This window comes from Oncorhynchus masou, chromosome 9 (genome assembly GCF_036934945.1).
Source record: "Oncorhynchus masou masou isolate Uvic2021 chromosome 9, UVic_Omas_1.1, whole genome shotgun sequence".
Lineage (NCBI taxonomy): Eukaryota > Metazoa > Chordata > Actinopteri > Salmoniformes > Salmonidae > Oncorhynchus > Oncorhynchus masou.
In genome coordinates this window covers 16,995,857-17,023,105 of record NC_088220.1, presented here as the reverse complement: position 1 = coordinate 17,023,105, position 27,249 = coordinate 16,995,857, and the positions used below count along the sequence as shown (strand labels likewise).

General features: G+C 45.7%; 1 protein-coding gene across 1 annotated transcript in view; it reads left to right on the top strand.

Annotated features, from left to right (window-relative positions):
• Positions 1-1,154: 1,154 nt before the first annotated feature.
• Positions 1,155-27,249, top strand: part of LOC135545594 (autophagy-related protein 2 homolog A-like) — a 44,518-nt gene continuing 18,423 nt past the window's right edge. Inside the window, exons 1-26 of the mRNA XM_064973315.1 lie at positions 1,155-1,688; positions 2,103-2,265; positions 2,631-2,780; positions 3,014-3,116; positions 3,417-3,555; positions 3,822-4,013; positions 4,172-4,271; positions 6,601-6,771; positions 6,958-7,149; positions 7,261-7,504; positions 7,611-7,752; positions 7,881-7,979; positions 8,116-8,274; positions 9,172-9,445; positions 9,534-9,606; positions 9,768-9,927; positions 13,865-14,007; positions 15,735-15,859; positions 16,095-16,249; positions 16,505-16,655; positions 16,832-17,016; positions 17,151-17,231; positions 17,351-17,457; positions 17,571-17,663; positions 22,173-22,243; positions 22,344-22,420. Of these exons, the coding sequence (XP_064829387.1) occupies positions 1,518-1,688; positions 2,103-2,265; positions 2,631-2,780; positions 3,014-3,116; positions 3,417-3,555; positions 3,822-4,013; positions 4,172-4,271; positions 6,601-6,771; positions 6,958-7,149; positions 7,261-7,504; positions 7,611-7,752; positions 7,881-7,979; positions 8,116-8,274; positions 9,172-9,445; positions 9,534-9,606; positions 9,768-9,927; positions 13,865-14,007; positions 15,735-15,859; positions 16,095-16,249; positions 16,505-16,655; positions 16,832-17,016; positions 17,151-17,231; positions 17,351-17,457; positions 17,571-17,663; positions 22,173-22,243; positions 22,344-22,420 (3,720 nt within the window). The 5' untranslated portion in view covers positions 1,155-1,517. The remainder of the gene's footprint in view (positions 1,689-2,102; positions 2,266-2,630; positions 2,781-3,013; positions 3,117-3,416; positions 3,556-3,821; positions 4,014-4,171; positions 4,272-6,600; positions 6,772-6,957; positions 7,150-7,260; positions 7,505-7,610; positions 7,753-7,880; positions 7,980-8,115; positions 8,275-9,171; positions 9,446-9,533; positions 9,607-9,767; positions 9,928-13,864; positions 14,008-15,734; positions 15,860-16,094; positions 16,250-16,504; positions 16,656-16,831; positions 17,017-17,150; positions 17,232-17,350; positions 17,458-17,570; positions 17,664-22,172; positions 22,244-22,343; positions 22,421-27,249) is intronic.

Sequence of the window (27,249 nt, the reverse complement as noted above, 5' to 3'; positions counted from 1 at the left end):
CTTGATCTTCTGCACAGATTCAGTCAAACCTAGGCTCTGACAACACTCAATTAAATCATGCAGAATTAGGCCGATACCCGCTAATTATCAAAAACCAGAAAAGAGTCGTTAAATTCTACAACCACCTAAAAGGAAGCGATTCCCAAACCTTCCATAACAAAGCCATCACCTACAGAGAGAGGAACCTGGAGAAGAGTCCCCTAAGAAAGCTGGTCCTGGTGCTCTGTTCACAAACACAAACAGACCCTACAGAGCCCCATGACAGCAACACAATTAGACCCAACCAAATCATGAGTAAACAAATACTTGAGACATTGGAAAGAATTAACAAAAAATCTGAGCAAACTAGAATGCTATTTGGCCCTAAACACTGAGTGCACAGTGGCAGAATACCTGACCACTGTGACTGACACAAAAATAGGGAAAGCTTTGACTATGTACAGACTCTGAACATAGCCTTGCTATCGAGAAAGGCTGCCATAGGCAGACCTGGCTGTCAAGACCTGGCTGTCAAGTAAGTCAGAAAATGAGGTGAAAACTGAGGTGCACTTCATAACCTCCTGCCAAATGTATGACCATATTAAAGACATATTTCCTTCTGATTATACAGACCCAACAAATCAAATTTTGACAAACTCTCATCAATTGGGGGAAATACCCGTGTGCAATCACAGCAGACCTGTTGCCACAAGAAAAGGGCAACCAGCATTGTAAATACAACCCATATTTATGTTTTTCTATTTTCCCTTTTGTACTCAAACTATTTGCACATCGTTACAACACTGTATATAGACATAATATGACATCTTTATTCTTTTGGAACTTTTGTGAGTGTAACGCTGTTACATTTTTATTGATAATTTCACTTTTGTTTATTATCTATTTCCCTTGCTTTGCCAATGTAAACATGTTTCCCATGACACTAAAGCCCCTTATATTGATTTAATTGATAATCGGAGATTTCCGAGTTCTCAATTGTTTTGAAGACTAATGTGGTTAGCTGATACGTAAAATAACTATCCAAGCGATGTAGCTAAGATATGGCATGGAGCAGCAACGCCTGGGCAGAGGAACGCAGTTTGGTTTTGACCTTCCAAAGATGGCGTATTTATAATTTCGGCCTTTGCAATTGACGCAATGACGTCCCCCACCGTACAATCAATTCGCGTATGAAAACAATAAACAACCCTGAGAAACGGTGAAACGCGAGATATGCAAGAGGACCTGTCGCCAAGTTTAGACAGAAATACCGTTAAAAGAGGAACTGAAACAACAAGTATAACGTCTTGTAAAACGACGTTGGACTCATCGGTCCTGACACAAAGGATTTCCGAGATACGGGTTACCCCCTTCCTTAGCCCCCTACTAGGCTCTATCGTTAGCTAGCTAGCCAATCCTGTAGCTCGTTCTTCGTTAGTACACTTTGTTTGATTTGTTATGCAGTTGTCGGAGGACTATTTTCGCTTTCGTTTTCCTCCATCGCCTCATCGCTCCCTCATCCTGAACTCGCTGGCCCTATGTCTCGCTGGCTTTTCCCCTGGTCAGGCTCAATCAAGAAGCGGGCCTGTCGGTACCTCTTACAGCATTACCTCGGTCACTTCTTTCAAGAACGACTGAGTTTGGAACAGCTGAGTTTGGACCTGTACAATGGTAGTGGTGTCATCAAAGAAATCAACATCGATGTTTGGGTGAGTTAGTCAATGTAGTAAGGCAGTTTAACTGTCAAGGAACAACGGGTCACTTTTGTGTGTTCCCATGCACTCCGACCCTCAACTTTTTTGCAATTTCAGGACTTGAGTATAACAACAGTATCAACGCCTCTCGTGAGTTCAAGGAACAGCAGTTCCGATAAATATTTTTGTCAGCATCTGATTGGAAAATAACTCCCCTCATCCAGTGTCCCTGCAGTTCAGTTGAAATATACTGTATATGACTTAGGTCTCACCAACTCACTCACTTTCAATCTGCACATCAGACAAAACCATTGCCTGACGCCATTTCCACCAGCTGTTTATTGTAGGACAAGGTGTTTCTTTTTCCAACATCTTCCACTCATCTCTATTCATATCTCATCGCCCATTTCCTTCCTTCCCTCCCCCCAGGCGGTCAACGAGCTCTTGGAGTCTCTTGGGGCTCCACTTGAGATTGTGGATGGGTTTGTGAGCAGCATAGAGGTGACAATTCCCTGGTCAGCTCTTGTCACTGACCACTGCACCCTCGTCATCTCAGGCCTTCAGATAACATGCAGACCCAAGTACAGGACCAGTAAGTCTGTCTGACAGCCAGTCTTACCTTGTTATTGCTCCTGTTCCTGTCACGGCCTCAGGCCTATCAGGTTGAGGAAGGAAGTTGTGGTAACCATTGATTAGCTAGCTACCTTTAGAATGTCTTCGTCAACTAAGACGAATACAGTTGTCTAGTACTAGCTAACTCTTTGTTGTAAACCAATGTCAGAGCTCAAGAGAAGATGTGTTGCACTATCCCAGGCCCAACATTTTTCAGAGCCAGCTACAAACCAATGAACAAAATGACTGTTGCTCAGTCATACAGTACAGTATGTCCATGAGTCATCACTTAGCATTGATTACAGTCACTGAATTATGCCTTGGTTTTTTTCCGTTTACGTGTAGGTGGGGGTTTGGACTCCCAGGGCTGGTCCACATGCATGACCTCCAGCATGCAGCTGGCCCAGGAGTGCCTAAAGGACCCCCCTGAGGCGTCCGAGGAGCCACCCGCTCCACTGGAGGGCTTGGAGATGTTTGCACAAACTATTGAGACTGGTGAGTCAATGTGTAGGCCTTGTTTGCACGTGTGCATGGCAGTGAAAAGCACTGTGCCTTTTTGAAGATAACATATTTGTTCAGTTGTTTTCAAACTGCTGAGTCAGTTGTTTACCATCAAGTCCAAGCTGGTGAAATAAGGACTCATATCACATCACTGGTGTCCCTTGTTAGTGTCTTTGTGACCAATATGCTTAGTGATAATGGATGTCCCTTTTTGTGTTGTGTTGCAGTCCTGCGTCGGATAAAAGTCACCCTCCTGGACACCATCGTCCGAATCGAGCACCAGCCCCTGGACATGGAGACGGGCATTGCCTTAGAGGTGCACATCAAATGGTATGTTGGTTCTCACCACACTGACACTCACACTTCCTGTGGTGGTCTGTTCACCTTTAGAAATCAGGATGGGAAGGAGATAAGGCAACACTTGATTCAAACTTGCAATGCCAAACAGTCACTGGATTTGTCTGTAGATCCAAAGAGAACCTTTGAACCTCGGAGAAGCTTCACTATCTTTGGTAGAGCCTGTATGGTGAATGTGTGTGTGGTGGGTGATTTGGCTGAGGTTGAAGGTTATATAGCATTATTGTGCTGAGTGCTCATCTCTGCCCCCGGTGGTTGTGTGGTGCGCTGTAGGCTGGAGTACTGTGACGAGGCGGTAAGGGACCCCAGCCAGATGGTTCCTGTGGACATCCACCAGCCCCCTGCCTTCCTGCACAAGATCCTCCAGCTCAGCTCTGTTCAACTGCTGTACGAGACCACCGGAGGGCCCCAGGTAGCATACAGTTTCACATTGACCATTGCACTTATCAACCCCCTCATGTACACTGTCATTCTCACGTGCATATACTCACATTGGGTCCCAATATAACACACACCTCTTATAGAGACTAAATATTCACTTAGAAACTACTCACATACACTCATACAGTATTTCCTCCCGCTCTCCTTCTAGTGTGAGAGGCAATATGAGACTTGGGGCTGACAGACTACCAAGCAGTGGCGCTAAGGGTTAAACCCTGGTAATCTTTCTCTCCCCAGGGTCCTTTAAGAGCTGGCACCCCTGGCTCAGCCTCAGCCAGTGAAGAGGAAGTTGAAGAGGAGACTGACCCGCCAGCTGCCCCCACCTCCCTCCCTCCGGCCACCCAACGGCCCCTCCTCATCGGCAGCTGCTCTGGCTTCATGGAGACCATGGTCAAGATCAAACAGAACGACATGCTGCCTGGACCTAAGGTGTGTGTGTGTGTGTGTGTGTCTGTCTGTCTGTCAGTGTGTTTGCGTGGGGTTTGGTTCACTTCCTGTGTGCTTAACCTAGTTTTTAAGAACACAGTTTTGCTTTTGTCTTGTTCTGTCTCTGTTATTATAGCCAATTGTCTCTCCTTATCTTTCAGTTGGAGCTGGATGGGAAGGTGGGCTGCCTCCACCTGCTGCTCTCTCCAGACCAGATCACTCACCTGACCGACCTTCTGTCTGCCCTCTGCATCGACACAGGTGAGGAAAGACAGTGATTTACTTGTACCTCCCCACCTGCATTCCACCTACACTGAGTATACAAAACGTTAGGAACTGTTCTTTTCATGACATAGACTGACCATGTCAATTCAGGTGAGAGCTATGAGCCCTTATTTATGCCCCTTGTTAAATCCACTTCAAGCAGTGTAGATGAAGGGGAGGAGACCGGTTAAAGAAGGATTTTTAAGCCTTGAGACAATTGAGACATGGATTGTGTATGTGTGCCATTCAGACGGTGAATGGGCAAGATAAAATATTTGAAGTGTCTTTGAACTGGGTTTGGTAGTAGGTGCCAGACGCAGCGGTTTGTGTCAAGAACTGCAACGCTGCTGGGTTTTTCATGCTCAACAGTTTCCATGTGTATCAAAGAATGGTCCACTACCCAAATGACATCCAGCCAACTTGACACAACTGTGGGAAGCATTGGAGTCAACATGGGCCAGCATCCCTGCGGAACACTTTCGACACCTTGTAGAGTCCATGCTCTGATGAGTAGAGGCTGTTCTGAGGGGGGTGAAACATAATATTAAGAAGGTGTTCTTAATGTTTTATACAGTTAGTGTATGTGTCTTAGTTCCACATCCTAATGTCATTAACAGTGGAACAAACTCTGCCTTTTAACCATTCACATCTTCATCCACACTGTGTACTGCAGAGCCTGTATGATTCCTTCCTGTCTATCCTACCAGAGGCTGTATGATTCCTTCCTGTCTATCCTACCAGAGGCTGTATGATTCCTTCCTGTCTATCCTACCAGAGCCTGTATGATTCCTTCCTGTCTATCCTACCAGAGCCTGTATGATTCCTTCCTGTCTATCCTACCAGAGCCTGTATGATTCCTTCCTGTCTATCCTACCAGAGCCTGTATGATTCCTTCCTGTCTATCCTACCAGAGGCTGTATGATTCCTTCCTGTCTATCCTACCAGAGGCTGTATGATTCCTTCCTGTCTATCCTACCAGAGGCTGTATGATTCCTTCCTGTCTATCCTACCAGAGGCTGTATGATTCCTTCCTGTCTATCCTACCAGAGGCTGTATGATTCCTTCCTGTCTATCCTACCAGAGCCTGTATGATTCCTTCCTGTCTATCCTACCAGAGCCTGTATGATTCCTTCCTGTCTATCCTACCAGAGCCTGTATGATTCCTTCCTTCCTGTCTATCCTACCAGAGCCCTTCCTGTCTATCCTACCAGAGGCTGTATGATTCCTTCCTGTCTATCCTACCAGAGCCTGTATGATTCCTTCCTGTCTATCCTTCCTGTCTATCCAGAGGCTGTATGATTCCTTCCTGTCTATCCTACCAGAGGCTGTATGATTCCTTCCTGTCTATCCTACCAGAGGCTGTATGATTCCTTCCTGTCTATCCTACCAGAGGCTATGATTCCTTCCTGTCTATCCTATCCTACCAGAGGCTGTATGATTCCTTCCTGTCTATCCTACCCTAGAGGCTGTATGATTCCTTCCTGTCTATCCTACCAGAGGCTGTATGATTCCTTCCTGTCTATCCTACCAGAGGCTGTATGATTCCTTCCTGTCTATCCTACCAGAGGCTGTATGATTCCTTCCTGTCTATCCTACCAGAGGCTGTATGATTCCTTCCTGTCTATCCTACCAGAGGCTGTATGATTCCTTCCTGTCTATCCTACCAGAGGCTGTATGATTCCTTCCTGTCTATCCTACCAGAGGCTGTATGATTCCTTCCTGTCTATCCTACCAGAGGCTGTATGATTCCTATCCTACCAGAGCCTGTATGATTCCTTCCTGTCTATCCTACCAGAGGCTGTATGATTCCTTCCTGTCTATCCTTCCTGTCTATCCTAGAGGCTGTATGATTCCTTCCTGTCTATCCTACCAGAGGCTGTATGATTCCTTCCTGTCTATCCTACCAGAGGCTGTATGATTCCTTCCTGTCTATCCTACCAGAGCCTCCTTCCTGTCTATCCTACCAGAGGCTGTATGATTCCTTCCTGTCTATCCTACCAGAGGCTGTATGATTCCTTCCTGTCTATCCTACCAGAGGCTGTATGATTCCTTCCTGTCTATCCTACCAGAGGCTGTATGATTCCTTCCTGTCTATCCTACCAGAGGCTGTATGATTCCTTCCTGTCTGTATGATTCCTTCCTGTCTATCCTACCAGAGGCTGTATGATTCCTTCCTGTCTATCCTACCAGAGGCTGTATGATTCCTTCCTGTCTATCCTACCAGAGGCTGTATGATTCCTTCCTGTCTATCCTACCAGAGGCTGTATGATTCCTTCCTGTCTATCCTACCAGAGGCTGTATGATTCCTTCCTGTCTATCCTACCAGAGGCTGAAGCCAGTGGTGCTGGGGTTCACAGCCGTCCCCTGGACTCTGAGGACCTGCGTCTGATAGAGGAGGACTTGAGCAAACAGTTGAGCTCCAGCCCCGGAGATGGAGATCCGGACTGGGATGAAGAGCCTGACATGGAGCCCTACCTCACCGGTCTGGAGAACGGGGGTATGTGGGTTAGTGGAGGGAAGCTATAGTTGGAATGCAATATGGAGGCTAGTGAATTTGAGGTCATATTAGCTTTTGTTTGCTGATGCATAATTTGCGTTCTTGGCATTTCTGTGAGAGATTAGTTGAACTAGACATGTGAAGCATAATGTACCCTTTTCTCTGTTTACACTCTCTGTCTTTCAGATATGTTCTTCTCCATGGGTCCTGGTATGACTAGCAGTGCGACGTCAGCGCTCTCTGGCAGCTCTCTCTCCGACAGCATGGCGTCGTCTACACACAGCCAGGCTAGCTACGCCCAGGGCCTTCCACAGGGTCCCAGGTGTTATCCTGTACCAGGATCACTATCCAGCCTGCCCCAGTGTAGCAGAATACCAGGTAACTCTCACAGCATCTTACTACATTGTTTTGTACACATTTCACAGATAACAAAAACTATATTATACAACCTATCTTCCTGATTCATCTTATTAACCCCTCCTCGTTCAGGGCGAAGTAGCCAATCTGAGCCCCTGAAACCAGAGGCATTGCTCCGCCTCTCGCTTGGCGGGCTCACCCTAACCCTACTAGAGCAGGAACCACACCCCGGGCCAGACGGAGTGTCCTCATTGACCCAGGTGTCTCAGGTGTTCTTCCGGGAGCTTGCCGTCTTCAAAGACAGCATGTTCAGCGAGAGAGACTTCCACCACCTCAGAGCTAGCTTCGCTAAAGCATGCCCGCACTCACACCTAAGGTACAAATACACAATAGTCTCTTCAACATTGGCCACCACTCCTCAGATATACCAACAAACCTGCCTGCCCGACATACCCATAAATAATCATTTGTTTATCTCTCAGGATGACTGGAGCAGCGGTACAGGTGGCGTGTGAGATGCGCAGTGCGGGTCGCCACTCCCGTGCTGTGACCTCTGACCTATCCTTCAGTAGGCTAGAGCTGCTTGAGTGTCTCTGGGAGCCAGGAAAGCCCCAATACACTGAGGTAGGACAGGGGCTGTTATTTGAGATCATCTAAGGATTTCTACACACCATTCAACCTAACAGTGTGCTACAGCATGGGCTAGCATTGCCCAGGATATAACTCTTCACTCCTCTTTCCTCCTCCTCTAGTTGCTCCAGTTCCAGCGTGCTGGGATGTTCACAGTGGGAGATACAGCCAGACCCTGTGCACAGCTACACTACAGTCTCACAGAGAAACACCTGCGCAAGGTTAACCATGACAGTGTCCATGTTGTGTGTTGGCGTCATGTTCAATAGCTAATATATCATTAATTCAGTCTGTTTTGGTTTCCTCTGTTAACCTGCTACCCCCTCCTCCTGATATGTCAATGTCTCTGTATTGCAGGGGAGGCAGCGTGTGCAGCGTAGAGACAGTGTAGTGAGGGTAGAGTTGGGAGAGCTGAGTGCTGAGTTGGACCTGGACATACTGAGTCGACTGGAGCCTCTGAGCAGAGCCTGCAGCCACTGTCCCACACAGGCCGGAGGAGGACCCATCCACACACAGGTAAACACTTAGCAGGCCACCAGCCACTAAGAGGACCCGTCCACACACAGGTAAACACTTAGCAGGCCACCAGCCACTAAGAGGACCCGTCCACACACAGGTAAACACTTAGCAGGCCACCAGCCACTAAGAGGACCCGTCCACACACAGGTAAACACTTAGCAGGCCACCAGCCACTAAGAGGACCCGTCCACACACAGGTAAACACTTAGCAGGCCACCAGCCACTAAGAGGACCCGTCCACACACAGGTAAACACTTAGCAGGCCACCAGCCACTAAGAGGACCCGTCCACACACAGGTAAACACTTAGCAGGCCACCAGCCACTAAGAGGACCCGTCCACACACAGGTAAACACTTAGCAGGCCACCAGCCACTAAGAGGACCCGTCCACACACAGGTAAACACTTAGCAGGCCACCAGCCACTAAGAGGACCCGTCCACACACAGGTAAACACTTAGCAGGCCACCAGCCACTAAGAGGACCCGTCCACACACAGGTAAACACTTAGCAGGCCACCAGCCACTAAGAGGACCCGTCCACACACAGGTAAACACTTAGGGCCACCAGCCACTAAGACCACACACAGGTAAACACTAGCAGGCCACCAGCCACTAAGAGGACCCGTCCACACACAGGTAAACACTTAGCAGGTCACCAGCCACTAAGAGGACCCGTCCACACACAGGTAAACACTTAGCAGGCCACCAGCCACTAAGAGGACCCGTCAGAAAGCCACTAGCCACTAAGATGAGCCATTTGATATTGGTTGATAAGGATTTTGATATGCCTGCCTCACAACTGAAGTTAAATTGCAGGTTTTCTTTGTTTAGACTTTTTAGTTGAATATTCTCCCCTCTTTTTCCTCTCCAACTCTTCTCCCATCCCTCTCTCAGACCCAGAGCAGTGAGCTGCACTCCTCTCTCTCCCTCCTCTCGCCCCACGCCATCCTTAAGCTCCGCTTCCCCATCCCGGACCTCCGGCCGCTCCCCTTCCGACGCCCACCTTCCCAGAGAGCCATGCGGCAGGAGTCCCTGGTACTGGATCTGTGTGACCTGGATATCTGCTCCCAGGAGGGCCTTGACCTCCAGCCAGATCACCATGCACCCCCTGGCCCCTCCCACAGGTCCCTCACACAGCTATTGGAGGCCAGCTTCAGTGACATGCACGGTGAGGAATACACACACACAGTCGAATATACATACACACACAGTAACGGTCACATTTTGAGCAATTGTTTGTTCATTGTCTCTCTCAGGAACGTATGAGGGCTGGGAGGGAGGCTCCTTCCCCTGTATCAGAGTCAAGAAGAGTCAAGACTCCTTGGCAAAGTGAGTGTGTTTCTGGAACATTTGTTTTAGGAGAGTTTGTTTCACTTGCTGTGTCACTTGAATTGAATGTCTTTCATCAAAAACCTACTGTACACCAATTCCACAGCTGTATAGTATACATCTCCCTGTCTTTCTTTGTCTACCTCCCTCCCTCTCTCCAGACTGTCAGTGCGTGTGAGTGGAGGAGAGGGTCTGGGGTCAGCGGTAGGGGTGGGTCTGATGAGGGACCTGGGGTCCATGTCGTTTGAGAACCCCTGTGAACTCCTAGAGAAGACCAGCTCTCCCTTCTCCTCCAACCGCACCATGTTCGAGACTGAGGAGGTACCGCACCATCCCATCACACACCTCTCTCACAACTGGCCGTCCCTCTCTCACAACTGGCCGTCCCTCTCTCACAACTGGCCGTCCCTCTCTCACAACTGGCCGTCCCTCTCTCACAACTGGCCGTCCCTCTCTCACAACTGGCCGTCCCTCTCTCACAACTGGCCATCCCTCTCTCACAACTGGCCATCCCTCTCTCACAACTGGCCATCCCTCTCTCACAACTGGCCATCCCTCTCTCACAACTGGCCATCCCTCTCTCACAACTGGCCATCCCTCTCTCACAACTGGCCATCCCTCTCTCACAACTGGCCACCCCTCTCTCACAACTGGCCACCCCTCTCTCACAACTGGCCACCCCTCTCTCACAACTGGCCATCCCTCTCTCACAACTGGCCATTCCTCTCTCACCCCTGGCCATTCCTCTCTCACCCCTGGCCATCCCTCTCCATGTAAATCTCTCATGGCTTAAAGTGGAAGAGATTGACTTCATCCATACTTGTTTTTGTAAGAAGTGTTGACAAGCTGAATGCACCGAGCTGTATGCTTAAACTACTAGAACACAGCTCGGACACCCATGCATACCCCACAAGAAATGCCAACAAAGGTCTCTTCACAGTACTACATAGAGCCATGGCTACATTGAACTTTTCCACATCAGGTACTTTTCCACAACTATTCCACATCAGGTAACTGATATAAGCAGTAGTATTATATTTAAAAAAACTGATAAAAATACACCTTATGGAACAGCAGTGTCTGTGAAGAGACATGCGCGCACACACACACACACACACACACACACACACACACACACACACACACACACACACACACACACACACACACACACACACACACACACACACACACACACACACACACACACGTAACAGTACCAGTCAAATGTTTGGACACACCTACTCATTCAAGGGTTTTTCTTTATTTTTAGTTGTAAAATAATAGTGAAGACATCAACATTATGAAATAACAAATATGGAATCATATATGGAATCATCATATAAACATGTATGGAAATATGGAATCATGTAGTATCGTGTAGTTATCAAAATATATTTTAGATTCTTCAAAGTTGCCACCCTTTGCCTTGATGACAGCTTTGCAAACTTGGCATTCGCTCAACCAGCTTCACCTGGAATGATTTTCCAACAGTCTAGAAGGAGTTCCCACGTGCTGAAGACATGTTGGCTGCTTTTCCTTCACTCTGCGGTCCAACTCATCCCAAACCATCTCAATTGGAATGAGGTTGGGTGATTGTGGAGGCCAGGTCATCTGATGCTGCACTTCATCACTCTCCTTCTTGGTCAAATAGCCCTTACACAGCCTGGAGGTGTGTTGGGTCTTAGTCCTGTTGAAAAACAAATGAAGAGTGCAAAACCTAAGTGCAAACCAGATGGGATGGTTTATCACTGCAGAATGCTGTGGTAGCCATGCTGGTTAAGTGTGTCTTTGAATTCTTAAATAAATCACTGACAGTGTCACAAGCAAAGCCCCCACACACCACCACCTCCATGCTTCACAGGGGAACCACACATGCAGAGATCATCCGTTCACCTACTCTGCATCTCACAAAGACACTGCGGTTGGAACCAAAAATCGCACATTTGGACTCAGACCAAAGGACAGATTTCCACCGGTCTAATATCCATTGTTCATGTTTCTTGGCCCAAGCAAGTTTCTTCTTATTATTGGTGTCCTTTAGTAGTGGTTTCTTTGCAGCAATTGGACCACGAAGGCCTGATTCACGCAGTCTCCTCTGAACAGTTGTGTTTGTTGCTACATTTATTTGAGCTCTAATCTGAGGTGAGGTTAACTCTAATGAACTTATCCTCTGCAGAAGAGGTAACTCTAGGTCTTCCTTTTCTGTGGCTCTTGATTTTTTTTTGCAACTGCACTTGAAGAAACTTTCAAAGTTCTTGAGATTTTCCTGAATTGACTGACCTTCATGTCTTAAAGTAATGATGGACTGTTTCTCTTTGCTAATTTGAGCTGTTGTTGCCATAATATGGACTTGGTCTTTTACCAAATAGGGCTATCTTCTGTATACCACCCCAAGGGTTGCACATTTTGGGGAATATTCAGAGATGGAAACTTTCTGTGGGAATTAACGGGAATATGGGAATTAATATGAATACCATTTATATGTAGATGTTTTTTGCATTGGACATATTTACCATATCATATGGAGACAGAAACATTAACTTTTTACCTTGTCATAAGTAGACATCATTGCAAATTATTATCCTTCCAATAGATTTAAATATTTAAGGTTCAAATTGAACTTTTAATTAAATGAGTTGACTCTTTGAATGGGAGGATTTCACTGAACAACTAAATGGAATATTGAACAATCCCCAGTGATCCATCGCATCTCTCAAAGTCCCTTTCCAACCCTGTTGAGGATGGCTCGTTGTCAGGCTCAAAAAGCCTCAAGTTTGCACATATGGCCACCAATTTTTCAACCCTTGTATTGGTCAGCCTGATGTGTATGTGTTCCCAAACAAGGACCGGTTACGCTCGGAGGCGGCTGATGTTGGTGGGATTTGGAGGATGATGGAGGCAACAGGGGAAAGAGCCTCAGATCCACAAAGTTCCTTCCACCAGGTGGCTGATGAGGTATGTTGGCACAACTGCCATATTGCATCTCCATCCCAAAGCCCTTGATTGGAAGTGGACTTCAATAGACTGCCAAGAACCTTGCCCTCATCCAGGCCAAGGTGGCGAGACATGGTAGTGATGACACCATAGGCCTTGTTGATCTCTGCACCAGACAGGATGCTCTTGCAGCATACTTGGGGTCCAACATGTACGCTGCGGCATGGATGGGCTTCAGGCAGAAGTCTTCACGCTTTTTGATGTATTTCAGAACTGCAGTTTCCTCTGCTTGGAGCAACAGTGAGCAGTGGGCAGGGCAGTACAAATTTCTTCTCACATCTTCAAGCAGAGTCTGAACATCAGACAGGATGGCATCAATTTGTGCAATTACTAGGCAAGTCAGTTAAGAACAAATTCTTATTTTCAATGATGGCCTAGGAACACTGGGATAACTGCCTTGTTCAGGGGCAGAAAAACAGATTTTTACCGTATCAGCTCTGGGATTCGATCTTGCAACCTTTCAGTTACTAGTCCAACACGAACCACTAGGCTACCCTGCCGCCCCAATGGCCACTGCTATAGGTTTCAGGAGTTTCAGGCTGCTTACCACTCTCTCCCAAAATACATCATCCAGGAGGATCCTCTTGATGGCGCTCTCCATATCAGCAGACTGTGATTTGTAAGTCGCTCTGGATAAGAGCGTCTGCTAAATGACTTAAATGTAAATGTAATATGGCCATTTCTTGGAGAGACTCCTTCCCCTCCAGGAGACTGTCAAACATGATGACAACACCATCCCGATGGGTGTTGCTGGGCAGCTTCAATGTGGTGCTCTTATTCTACTCACTTTGGTGAGGTAGATTTCTGCTGTAACTTTATGGCCCTTCACATACCTAACCATTTCCTTGGCTCTCTTGTAGAGTGTATTCATTGCATGAGCAGCACAGCCAATGGATGTGATGTGAGGGTAGGACTCCACTTTAGACCAAGCAGCCTTCATGTTCGCAGCATTGTCTGTCACCAGTGCAAATACCTTCTGTGGTCCAAGATCATTGATGACTGCCTTCAGCTCATCTGCAATGTAGAGACCAGTGTGTCTGTTGTCCCTTTTGTCTGTGCTCTTTTAGAATACTGGTTGAGTGGTGGAGATGATGTAGTTAATTATTCCTTGCCTGACCATCCCTCTCTCACATATAATCTCACACTTCCTGAAGATATTGGGGTTATATTTGACCCATTTTCCAAAAGTCGCAGTCTAATCTTTTCTCATTCTCCCTCTCCTCTTCATCCTTCTGTCTACTTACATTGCCCCCCCTCTCAGATGGTAATCCCAGCAGACCCAGAGGGGATGCAACAATTCCAGTCTCAGTGTGTTTCTCAGTGTCAGTGTGTAGTAGATGTCTTTCTGCCCCTGGCCTACATCTTCCTGCCCAGCAAACAGGCCTTCCAGAGCATCTACAACAGGTCTGTGGGTCTCTTTTTCTGCTAGTTTGCTTATTTGTACAAAAAAGTCCATGTACAGTTGAAGTCGGAAGTTTACATACACTTAGATTGGAGTCATTAAAACTTGTTTTTCAACCACTCCACAAATTTCTTGTTAACAAACTATAAGTCGGTTAGGACATCTACTTCATGCATGACAAGTCATTTTTCCAACAATTCTTTACAGACAGATTATTTCCCTTATAATTCACTGCATCACAATTACAGTGGGTCAGAAGTTTACATGCAGTAAGTTGACAGCTTGGAAAATTCCAGAAAATGATGTCATGGCTATAGCAGCTTCTGATAGGCTAATTGACATAATTTGAGTGTACCTGTGGATGTATTTCAAGGCCTACCTTCAATCTCAGTGCCTCTTTGCTTTATATCATGGGAAGATCAAAAGAAATAAGCCAAGACCTCAGAAAAAAAGTCTGGTTCATCCTTGGGAGCAATTTCCAAACGCCTGAAGGTACCACGTTCATCTGTACAAACAATAGTACGCAAGTATAACCACCATGGGACCACGCAGCTGTCATACCGCTCAGGAAGGAGACGCTTTCTGTCTCCTAGAGGTGAATGTACTTTGGTGGGGAAAGTTCAAATCAATCCCAGAACAACAGCAAAGGACCTTGTGAAGATGCTGGAGGAAACGGGTACAAAAGTATCTATATGCACAGTAAAACGAGTCCTATATTGACAACCTGAAAGGCCGCTCAGCAAGGAAGAAGCCGCTGCTCCAAAACTGCCATAAAAAAGCCAGACTACGGTTTGCAACTGCACATGGGGACAAAGATTGTTCTTTTTGGAGAAATGTCCTCTGGTCTGATGAAACAAAAATGGAACTGTCTTGCCATAATGACCATCGTTGTGTTTGGATGAAAAAGGGGGAGGCTTGCAAGCCGAATAACACCATCCCAACCGTGAAGTACAGGGGTGGCAGCATCATGTTGTGGGGGTGCTTTGCTGCAGGAGGGACTGGTGCACTTCACAGTATAGATGGCATCATGAGGGAGTAAAATGATGTGGATATATTGAAGCAACATCTCAAGACATCAGCAAGGAAGTTAAAAGCTTGGTCGCAAATGGATCTTCCAAATGGACAATGACCCCAAGCATACTTCCAAAGTTGTGTCGAAATGCCTTAAGGACTACAAAGTCTGGGTATTTTGGCAGAACTGAAAAAGTGTGTGCGAGCAAGGAGGCCTTACAAGCCTGTCTCAGTTACACCAGCTCTGTCAGGAGGAATGGGCCAAAATTCACCCAACTTATTGTGGGAAGCTTGTAGAAGGCTACCAAGAACGTTTGACCCAAGTTAAACAATTTAAAGGCAATGCTACCAAATACAAATTGAGTGTATGAACTTCTGACCCACTGGGAATGTAATGAAAGAAATAAAAGCTGAAATAAATCATTCTCTCTGCTATAATTCTGACATTTAACATTCTAAAAATAAAGTGGTGATCCTAACTGACCTAAGACATGCATTTTTTAACTAGGATTAAATGTCAGGAATTGTGAAAAACTGAGTTTAAATGTATTTGGCTAAGGAGTATGTGAACTTCCTACTTCAACTGTATGCACTCACTACTGTAAATCTCTCTGGAGAAGAGTGGTCTGCTAAATGACTAACGAGTCAATGTAAACATGTTACAATCTCTCATTCTCTTTTTCTGTCGTTTCCCTCTGTCCTCTCTCCATCCCTGTAGGATCAATAATGACCTGTTAATGTGGGAAGCCCCTCCCCCCTTAGGTTCTAAGAGCGACCACAGCCCCCTACACCGTCGCCAAGACGATGACAACTTCCAGCTTTGCAAGTCTGCCTTCAGACTAGGTGAGACCCCCATACTGAGACGTGTAAACCACTTCAGACTGGTCAGACACTCATTCAGAATTGGGTAATCCCTGGTTAGCAACTTGTTGACATCTTTAGTTTATTTAAATCTCTGATTTAATATGGCTTGCCAAGTAGTATGAGTTGAGCACCTCTTTAGTCGGCACACCTGCAGACCATCTGAAATGTGTTGTTGCTCAGCAGTTCTATAACTGTGACGTTTCTGGTCTCTCAGACTCGGATTCCGAGGAGGAAGATGCTCAGTTCTACACAGCCGGTGAATCAACCAGACACAGGCAGTCAGAGCCCCGCCCTAACCACACCCTCAGCCTGCTCTCTCTCACCATTGTCATAGGAAAGGGCCGCCTCCAAGCATTGACGGACAGCAAGGTGAGCCATTGATGAACCAGCTACATCTTACAATGGTTAACTCGGGATAGAGACTGGAGAGATTTTGGATCCTGGTTCAGTTCCTGACTGGACCTTACATAATGAGCAATATAAGAGCAAACATAAATGTAATTTGAATTCAATAGCTTGGAATTTGAATTACAAAAATTGAATGATTGAATGTATATATACTATGATGCTTCTAAAGAAGACACTTGCTTAAATACATTGTTTTCTGTTTCTCCTCTCCTACAGGGAGAGACGGGAAGTCCGGAGGACCGGTGTCATGGTGAGCTCCTATTGGACCTGGAAGGGGGGAAGATGTTCAGTGTGGTGCAGCATCAGAACAACCCCCATCTCAGCTTCCTGTGCCTGGAGAGCAGGAGGGTGGATCTCTACCACAAAGGTGAATGGAATGACCATGTGATATCAGGCTTTAGGTCTGGTAGTACCTACCTAATCATGTGTAGTAGTGTGATAATCCATGTGTTATCATGTAGATTTTAGTCATGAGCTCATCTCTTCCAAATGACTGACAGCCCTTTCCTTTCTGGCCACTAACCGTTTTCCTACCTCTCACAGCTGTAGTGAAGGACTCCCCTGTCCCCGGGCGGTTGGAAATGCCCAGCTTCACTCCCCCAGGGCATCTAGACCTTACCATTTACCCCACAGAGGTGGGGCTGAGCAGTGTGAGTGGCAGGGAGACTGAGGTCCAGATGTTATCCACAGCCATCAAAATCACCCTGGACCCTCAGAAGAATGTCAAGGTAACACGCATATCTTCTCAATTATTCTTTGAACGAAATATCACCTTTTGATTGTGCTTGTAGGTTAGCTGTGCTTATGATGAAGAAAGCTTAATAATTATCATTAACTTAATTCTCTGTTTGTGTTTTTACAGGAGTTTCTGGTTGCCCTTCGTCTCCATGGTGCCACTATGCGACATCGCATGGCACAGACCAATCACAGCTGGCACGGACAGGTATGGAGGATCCTAATAAATACTAAATCTGAGATGCTTCAGGCACCTAACATGATTTGACTGTTTGGGTGTGTTTGGTTCGTGAGTCTTGTTGATTAGTCTGTGTTTCTTCATGACAGCTGGTTGATTTTCTGGATGTCATTGATGACCCGATCCTGGGCTACACATCTCCTGTAGTTATTACCGTCCTACACACACACCTGGCTACCTGCGTCGTGGACTACAGGTACACACACACTCACACACACCAGATTTACATATGTGGACAAAGGAAGATAATACATTGTTAACATAAAATTATTTTTCACTTCTCCCTTCTCTCCCCTTTCTGTCTTTCAGGCCCCTGTATCTTCCATTGAGGGTGTTGTTCACAGCAGAATCATTCTCTCTCTCCAGTAACATCATAGTAGACACTGCCACCTTTCACCTCAGGTATAGTAACAGTGGACCTCAAAATATGTTCTTCCTTTAGTTCATTAATGGCCAACTGGTGGCCCCCCTTTTTGTAAGCCCAATTAAAATAAATAATCTATATTTTTTGGAACTCAGTCGGGGTCTCAACCTACTGTTGAGAGTTAGAATAATAGAATACACAAGGCGCAATTTCGAAATTTGGTTGTGCATCAGCAGTCACTTAATTAGGCCATCAGTTAGTCTAGCAGCCAGCTATCTAAACTTGGAGTAAGCATGCTTGAATTACTGATTGGGTTGGGACCCATTGATCATCAGTTAGTAGCAAAAATGGTATTGGTAGCCTGAGGTAGAGTACTTGATGAAAAGCTGTAGACCACGCCATCTACCAAGAGTTTATCCAAAGTTTTCCTATCTGTCTATTTACCACCACAAACCGATGCTGGCACTATGACCGCACTCAACGAGCTGTTTAGGGCCATAAGCACACAATAAAATGCTCATCCAGAAGCGGTGCTCCTAGTGGCCGGGGACTTTAAACCTCTAGTGACACCTCATCCCATGAACGGGACTGTTGTCATTATCTGACACTAATTAGCATAACACAACGGACATAAATCTTCCTTGAAAATATTCCTATTCATGAAAATCACAAGTGAAATATATTGGAACACAGCTTAGCCTTTTGTTAATCACCCTGTCATCTCAGATTTTCAAAATATGCTTTACAGCCAAAGCTAGACAAGCATTTGTGTAAGTTTATCAATAACCTAGCATAGCATTATGCCCTGCTAGCAGCAGGCAACCTTGTCACGAAAATCTGCAAAATAATCTAATTAAATCGTTTACCTTTGATTTCGGATGTTTTCACTCACTCACGAGACTCCCAGGTAGATAGACTCCCAGGCGAAATAGCTCCGTTTGTTCTTCACGTTTGGCTGAGAAATCGACCGGAAATTGCGGTCACGACAACGCCGAAAAATATTCCAAATTAGCTCCATAATATCGACAGAAACATGGCAAACATTGTTTAGAATCAATCCTCAAGGTGTTCTTCAAATATCTATTTGATACCGGGACAATTGGTTTCTCAGTAGAAGTGATTGGAATAATGGCTACCTCTGTACTTTACGCAAGATTTTCTCCGGGAGCATCATGTGACCACTTGCGCAATGTAGCCCCCTACGGGTATTCTTCAACATAAATGCGTAAAACTACGTCACAATGCTGTAGACACCTTGGGGAATACGTGGAATGCGTAAGCTGGTTGATGGCACATTCACAGCTCCATAGGGACTCATTGGAACGCAGAGCTTTCAAAGTATGGGGCACTTCCGGATTGGATTTTTCTCAGGCTTTCGCCTGCAACATCAGTTCTGTTATACACACACAGACAATATCTTTACAAATACTGCCCCTAGAGTCGCAACAGGTTAATGCAGGCAAACTTATATTAGTTTTACCTCATTTGTACCAGCATGTCACATGTAGCCAGAGGGGGAAAAAACTCTTGACCATCTTTACTCCACAAACAGACGCAAACAAATCTCTCCCTCACCCTCTATTAGGAAAATCTGACCATAATTCTATCCTCCTGATTCCTGCTTACAAGCAAAAACTAAAGCAGGAAGTACCAGTGACTCGCTCAATACGGACGTTGACAGATGCTACGCTACAGGACTATTTTAATATGTTCCGGGATTCATCCAATGGCATTGAGTATACCACCTCAGTCACTGGCTTCATCAATAAGTGCATCGACAGTGATCATACGTACATATCCCAACCAGAATTAATGGGTTACAGGCAACATCCGCAACGAATTAAGGGCTAGAGCTGCCGCTATCAATGACTGAGACACTAATCCGGATGCTTATAAGAAATCCCGCGATGCCCTCAGACGAACCATCAAACAGGCATAGCGTCAATACAGGACTAAGATTGAATCCTACTACACCGGCTCTGATGCTCGCCTGATGTGGCAAGGCCGCAAGTTGCCCAGTGACGCAAGCCTACCAGACAAGCTAAATTACTTTTTATGCTCGCTTCGAGGCAAGCAACACTGAAGCATTCATGAGAGCATCAACTGTTCTGGATGACTGTGTGATCACGCTCTCCGTAACCGATGTGAGCAAGACTTTTTAAACAGGTTAACATTCACAAGGCTGCGGGGCCAGACGGAATACCGAGACATGTACTCAGACGTGTGCCGACCAATTGGTAAGTGTCTTCACTGATATTTTCAACCTCTCCCCTGACCGAGTCTGTAATACCTACATGTTTCAAGCAGACCACCATAGTCCCTGTGCCCAAGAAAACTAAGGTAAACTCCTCCCTCTGCAATTGGATCCTGGACTTCTTGACGGGCCGCCCCCAGGCGGTTTCTGCGCACGCAGATCCTCAACCCTCTCCCCCTCCTGTACACCCTGTTTACCCATGACTGTGTGGCCAAGCACAATTCCAACACCATCTTTATGTTTGCTGATGACACAACAGTGGTAATCCTGATCACCGACAATGATGAGACGGCCTATAGGGAGGAGGTCAAAGACCTGGCAGTGTGGTGCCAGGAGAACAACCTCTCTCTCAACTTGAGCAAGTCAAAGGAGCTGATCGTGGACTACAGGAAAAGGAGGGCAGAACATGCCCCCATTCACATCGACAAGGCTGTAGTGGGGCAGGTCAAGAGTTTCAAGTTCGTGTTCCAAACACCAAGACAGTCATGAAGACGGCGCGACAACACATTTGCCCACTCAGGAGAAAAATATATATTTGGCATGGGTCCCCAGGTCCTCAAAGTTCTACAGCTGCACCATCGAGCGCATCTGACAGGTTGCATCACCTGGTATGGCAACTGCTCGGAATCTGACCGTAAGGCGTTACAGAGGGTAGTGCATATGGCCCAGTACATCACTGGGGCCAAGCACAGGACCTATATACAAGGCGGTGTCAGAGGAAGGCCCAAAATATTGTCAAAGACTCCAGTTACCCAAGTCATAGACTGTTCTCTTTGCTACCGCACGACAAGCATTAACAGAGCGTCAATTCTAGGTCCAAAAGGCTCCTTAACCTCTTGCGACGAGCAATCCCGTATCCGGGAGCGTAATTATAGCCTCAAGCTTATTACCATAACGCAACATAAACTATTTTTGAAAATCACAAATGAAATGAAATAAATATATTGGCTCACCTTTTGTTAACAACACTGTCATCTCAGATTTTGAAAATATGCTTTTCAACCATAGCTACACAAGCATTTGTGTAAGAGTATTGATAGCTAGCATAGCATTAAGCCTAGCATTCAGCAGGCAACATTTTCACAAAAACAAGAAAAGCATTCAAATAAAATCATTTACCTTTAAAGAACTTCGGATGTTTTCAATGAGGAGACTCTCAGTTAGATAGCAAATGTTCAGTTTTTCCAAAAAGATTATTTGTGTAGGAGAAATCGCTCCGTTTTGTTCATCACCTTTGGCCAAGAAAATCCCCCGAAAATTCAGTCATTACAACGCCAAACTTTTTTCCAAATTAACTCCATAATATCGACAGAAACATGGCAAACGTTGTTTAGAGTCAATCCTCAAGGTGTTTTTCACATATCTATTCGATGGTAAATCATTCGTGGCAGTTGCCTTTCTCTTCTGAACCAAATGGAAATGTGCATGCAGCTGGAGATTCCGCAATAATTTCGACAGAGGACACCAGGCGGACACCTGGTAAATGTAGTCTCTTATGTTCAATCTTCCAATTATATGCCTACAAATACGTCACAATGCTGCAGACACCTTGGGGAAACGACAGAAAGTGTAGGCTCATTCCTTGCGCATTCACAGCCATATAAGGAGACATTGGAACACAGCGCATTCAAAATCTGCGGCATTTCCTGTTTGAAATTTCATCTTGGTTTCACCCTGTAGCATCAGTTCTGTGGCACTCACAGATAATATCTTTGCAGTTTTGGAAACATCAGAGTATTTTCTTTCCAAAGCTGTCAATTATATGCATAGTCGAGCATCTTTTCGTGACAAAATATCTTGTTTAAAACGGGAACGTTTTTCATCCAAAAATGAAATACTGCCCCCAGAGGTTCAAGAGGTTAACAACAGCTACTCCCAAGCCATAAGTCTCCTGAACAGCTAATCAAATGGCTACCCGGACTATTTACATTACACTGCTGCTACTCACTGTTTTTATTATCTATGCAAAGTCACTTTACTCCTACCTACATGTACTAATGACCTCGACTTACCTGTACCCCCACATACTGACTCGGTACCGGTACCCCCGCATATAGCCTCATTATTTTATTGTTACTTTTTATTTCATTTTTTACTTAGTAAATATTTTCTAAACTCTTTCTTCGAACTGCATTGTTGGTTAAGGGTTTGTAAGTAAGCATTTCACAGTACTTAGCGCATGTGACAAAATAATGTTTGATTAGAAATGTGTAGAATTGCAGGATGGGGACGGGGGGGGGGTAGGAATAACCTAATAGTTGGCTATTGAAGTTTGATGGTATTTCCTCCTCAGGTTTATCCTGGATGATTCTGCCTTGTTTCTCTCTGATAAGTGTGAAAGTGACGTAGTGGACCTGAGACGAGGTATGACTCATAATTAACTGTACCGTGTGTACATCTACATCTGAGTGTGTCTGGCGTTCTAATGCTCTCTCTTTCTCTCTCTCGCTCTTTCTCTCCTTAGACTATGTGTGTGTTCTGGATATTGATCTGCTAGAGCTGGCCATCACCACATGGAAAGGCAGTGATATAGGGAAACTGGTAAGTTCTTAGCCTGACAATTTTATGTGATTACACATCTGTCAGTGTGTTTGACTCAAATCTACGGTCTCTTTAGTTCTTACCTCTTCTCCTCGCCAGTGAGATGACGCTCGACGGAGAAGGGTGACATCTTACGAGTTCTAACCAAACTTTGCTAATTCGTTTTATTTTGTTTATCTTTTTTTTGTACAAAAAGTTCATACTATCACATATCAAATGTTAATATTTACATACACATATTTAGCAGATGTTCTTGCGGGTGTACCGAAATGCTTGTGGACATCGGATCGACAGTTAGTAACCTCGATTTTGACTTCAAATACAACTTCAACTACCACAGCTGTTCATACCAGACCCTGTTCCATGAGCCACCAAAACAATGCAGGAGTCCTGGTGAAATTAAGGTGAAGAGAGAACCGAATGGCATTTCCCCTCCATTCTATTGGCAAATGTCCAGTCACTCGAGAATAAGACGTATGAGCTTTTTTTCAGAGTCTCCTGTCAGAGCAGAGAGTCTCCTGTCAGAGCAGAGAGTCTCCTGTCAGAGCAGAGAGTCTCCTGTCAGAGCAGAGAGTCTCCTGTCAGAGCAGAGAGTCTCCTGTCAGAGCAGAGAGTCTCCTGTCAGAGCAGAGCAGTCTCCTGTCAGAGCAGAGAGTCTCCTGTCAGAGAGACTTGAAAAGCTGCAATATTATGTCTTACTGAAACGTAGCTGGATGATGACGCAATGCACATAGTACTCTGTGGATTCTCCATGCAGCAGAAGGATCGGACGGCGCCTTCGGGGAAGTAAAAAGGAGTTTTTTTTCTCCATAAATAACAACTTGTGTACTGCTTCCAGTGGGAAGGAAATCTCAAACTTTTGTTCACTTGATATAGAATACCTCTTGGTAAGCTGCAGACCCTTTTATCTACCAAGAGAGTTCTCATTTGTAATTACCACGGCTGTCGACATCATGCCCCAAGCAAACACCACTCTGGCCCTCAACAAACTGTATGGGGCCATAAACAAACAAGAAACTGCTCACCCAGAGGCAGCGATTCTGGTGGGCGGAGACTTTAGAATTAAAACCGTCCTACTTCGCTTCTACCAACGTCTCCTGTGCCAATCGGGGTGCTAAAACTCCAGACCACTTTTATTCTACCCAGAGAAACACATACATGACCCTCCCTCGTCATCCCTTTGGTAAATCTGACCATGACTCCATTTCTGTGATATCAGTGATGCGCTCAATATAGAAGTGATTGGATAGCATTGAGGAGTTTACAGTCACAGGCTACATCAATAAGTGCAAAGACGATGTGGTCCCCACAGTGACTATAAGAACGTATCCAAACCAAAAACTATGGAATACAGGGCCTCCTGGGTGGCGCAGTGGTCTAAGGCACTGCATCGCAGTGCTAGCTGTGCCACCAGAGATTCTGCATTCGAGCCCAGGCTCTGTCACAGCCGGCTGCGACCGGGAGGTCCATGGGGCAACGCACAATTGGCCCAGCTTGTTCCGTGGTAGGGACGTTTCGGCTGGCAGGGATATCCTTGTCTCATCGTGCACTAGCGACTCCTGTGGTGGGCCGGGTGCAGTGCACGCTGACCAGGTTGCCAGGTGTTTCCTCCGACACATTGGTTCGGCTGGCTTCCGGGTTGGATGTGTGTTGTGTCAAGACGCAGTGCGGTTGGGTTGTGTTTCGGAGGACGCATGACTCTCGACCATCTCCTCACCCGAGTCTGTGCGGGAGTTGCAGCGATGGATACCACGAAATTGGAGAGATAAAAGTGGTAAAAAAAGAAATGAAAATACTACTGCGATGCAAACAACAACAGAGTTACACATGGATTTAACAAACGGACAGTCAATAACACAATAGAAAAATACAGTGTGTGCAAATTAGGTAATTAAGGCAATTAATAGGCCGTAGTGGCGAAGTAATTACAATTTAGCAATTAAACACTGGTGTGATGGATGTGCAGAAGATGAGCAAGTAGAGATACTGGGGTGCAAAGGAGAAAAAAATAATAACAATATGCGGATGAGGTAGTTGGATGGGCTATTTACAGGTGCAATGATATGTGAGCTGTATGGGGCCATTAAATATACAGTAGGAGGAAGGTGGGACCCGATTACACTGGGTCCGATGCTTGTCGTATGTGGCAGGGCTTGCAGACAATAACGGATTACAAAGGCAAACCCACCCATGAGATGTCCTGTGATTTTATTTTTGATTTAACCTTTATTTAACTAGGCAAGTCAGATAAGAACAAATTCTTATTTACGATCACGGCCTACCGGGGAACAGTGGGTAAACTGCCTTGTTCAGAATGACAGATTTTTACCTTGTCAGCTCGGGGATTCAATCCAGCAATCTTTCGGTTACTGGGCCAACGCTCTAACCACTAGGCTTCGAAGAATACAACACTGGGTCTCGCTGCCGGGCAAGATGGAATACCAGGTCGCGTTGTCAAAGCATGAGCAGACCAGCTGGCAAGTGCACCAAGGAGTCAGCCTGCAGGCGCCCGGCCTTGGCCCTGGATGAGAGCAGTGGTGTAGTTGTTGATATTCTTACGAGACATAACCCCAGACTTTGAAATTACAGAGGAGCTTGCTTCAGTGCAGTCAATGAAGAGCACAACCACAGGGAAAGGTTTATTGGAGGAGGTTAATAAGTGTGTGGCAAAGCTGGGACTGAGTTTTGAAGTTATTCAGTGTGACAACTGATGGTGCCCAAACAGGAAAAAAACATTGTCCTTTTGAAAAGGATACAATATCAAGTAGATGAGCTGAACCAGGATCAGATTTTTTTTCCTGCATTGCATTATTCAGGTTCTCTGTAAATGTGTTCTGAAAATGAGCCGTGTTGTGGATACAGTCACTAAAGTGGTAAACTTCATAAGAGAAATTTTTAAACCACAGGCAGTTTGTCTCTTCTAACAGTGAGACCGAGTCGGGTCATGCAGATCTCCCCTACAACACCAACGTGAGATGGAGAAGGTGCTTAAAAGGGAGTGGGACCTGAAGTCGGAGATTGTTGAGTTTTTGAAAATGAACTGTAAGATAAAGAATGGTTGGCTGATTTTTCCTTTGCTGTGGACATCATAGCCCTCATGAATGAACTGAATTCCAAACTACAAGGGAAGGGCCTTTTTTGCACATCAGATGTACAACCTTGTCAAAGCCTCCAAGGGAAAATGACTCCTCCTGACCTGCCAAGTAGAAGCCAACAATCTCACCCACCTTCCAACACTACTAGTCTGTTCCCTATCAGATGACCAGCGGGAGAAGTATACATCACTGCTGCGTGCTTTGAACGGTGAGTTTTCTCGTCGTTTTAAGGATTTCAAAGTGTTGGAAAATGACATGCTGTTGGTTTCCTCTCCTTTCACCTTCAATGTGGATAACGCTCCCAGCTTCTCGATCTTCAGTCTGATGCTTGGAGAACTACTCAAAACAATGTCACTGCCGAGGTTCTATGCATCTCTCGATGAACAAAACTTTCCAAAGATTAGGAGTTGTGTTCAGAAGATGTTTGGTTCAACCTATGTATGTGAACAGACATTTTCAGTGATGAAATATAAGTCAAGGCACAGATCATCTCTTACTGACTCTCACCTCTCAGCAATCCTGCACATAGCGACATCAGAAACTATACTTTCACTGCTCTAGTCAATGTCAATCAGACTTCACTCCTCACACTGATTGAGTAGTTTAAATATAATGTTGAGCTCTCTTTCTTGTCTTTTTGTGCAACCCGTTAACAAGAGTTCTGTCCGTGGTGGTGAATGCACAGTGTACTTTTCCTTCAATGTAGCTCATTGCATGTTTAATAATGAAAATACCTACCAAACGGAGGACATGGATGTGGTTTATTTCTGTGCATGTTAAAAAATGTAAAATAAGTAGCATATCTGGATGTGATTTACAGTAGATATATCTGTCAACATAGTTATACATATGATGTATAATACTGTAATATGATTCTGGCCCTCGATGGCAAAAATAGATTCTAATGTGGCCCTCCATGGAAAATAATTGCCCAGGCCTGTCCTAGACCCACTCCAATTCGCATACTGCCCCAACAGATCCTCAGATGATGCAATCTCTAATGCACTTCACACTGCCCTCTCCCACCTTGACAAGAGGGGAAGTAACTGTGAGAATGCTGTTCATAGACTACAGCTCAGCATTCAACACTATAGTCCCCTCCAAGCTCATCACCAAGCTAGGGATCCTGGAACTGAACCCCTCCCTCTGGGCCAACCCCAGGTGGTGAAGTTAGGCAACAACACCTCTGCCACGCTGACCCTCAACACAGAGGCCCCTCAGGGGTGTGTATTTAGTCCCCTTCTGTACTCCCTGTTCACCCATGACTGTGTGGCTACGTAGAACTCCAACACCATCAAGTTTGCTAACAACACAAAGGTACTAGGCCTGATCAGCGATGGCGATGAGACAGTCTACAGGGAGGAGGTCAGAGACTTTGCAGTTTGGTGCTGGGACAACAAAACCTCCCTCGACGTCAGCAAGACCAAGGAGCTGAACGTGGACTACAGGAAAAAGAGGGGAGAACCCCATCCACATCGACAGGGCTGTTGTGGAGCAGGTCAAGAGTTTAAGTTCCTTGGCGTCCACATCACTAAGAACCTCTCCACGGTCGTGGAGAGGGCACGGCAGTGCCTCATCCCCCTCTGGAGGCTGAAAGGGATTTGGGGTGGGTACTCGGATTCTCAAAAGGTTCTATAGCTGCACCATCAAGAGCATCTTGCCTCTTTTCTTGACATGGTGAAATCAGCCAAGACCTCAGATAAAATATTGGTTCATCCTTGGGAGCAATTTCCA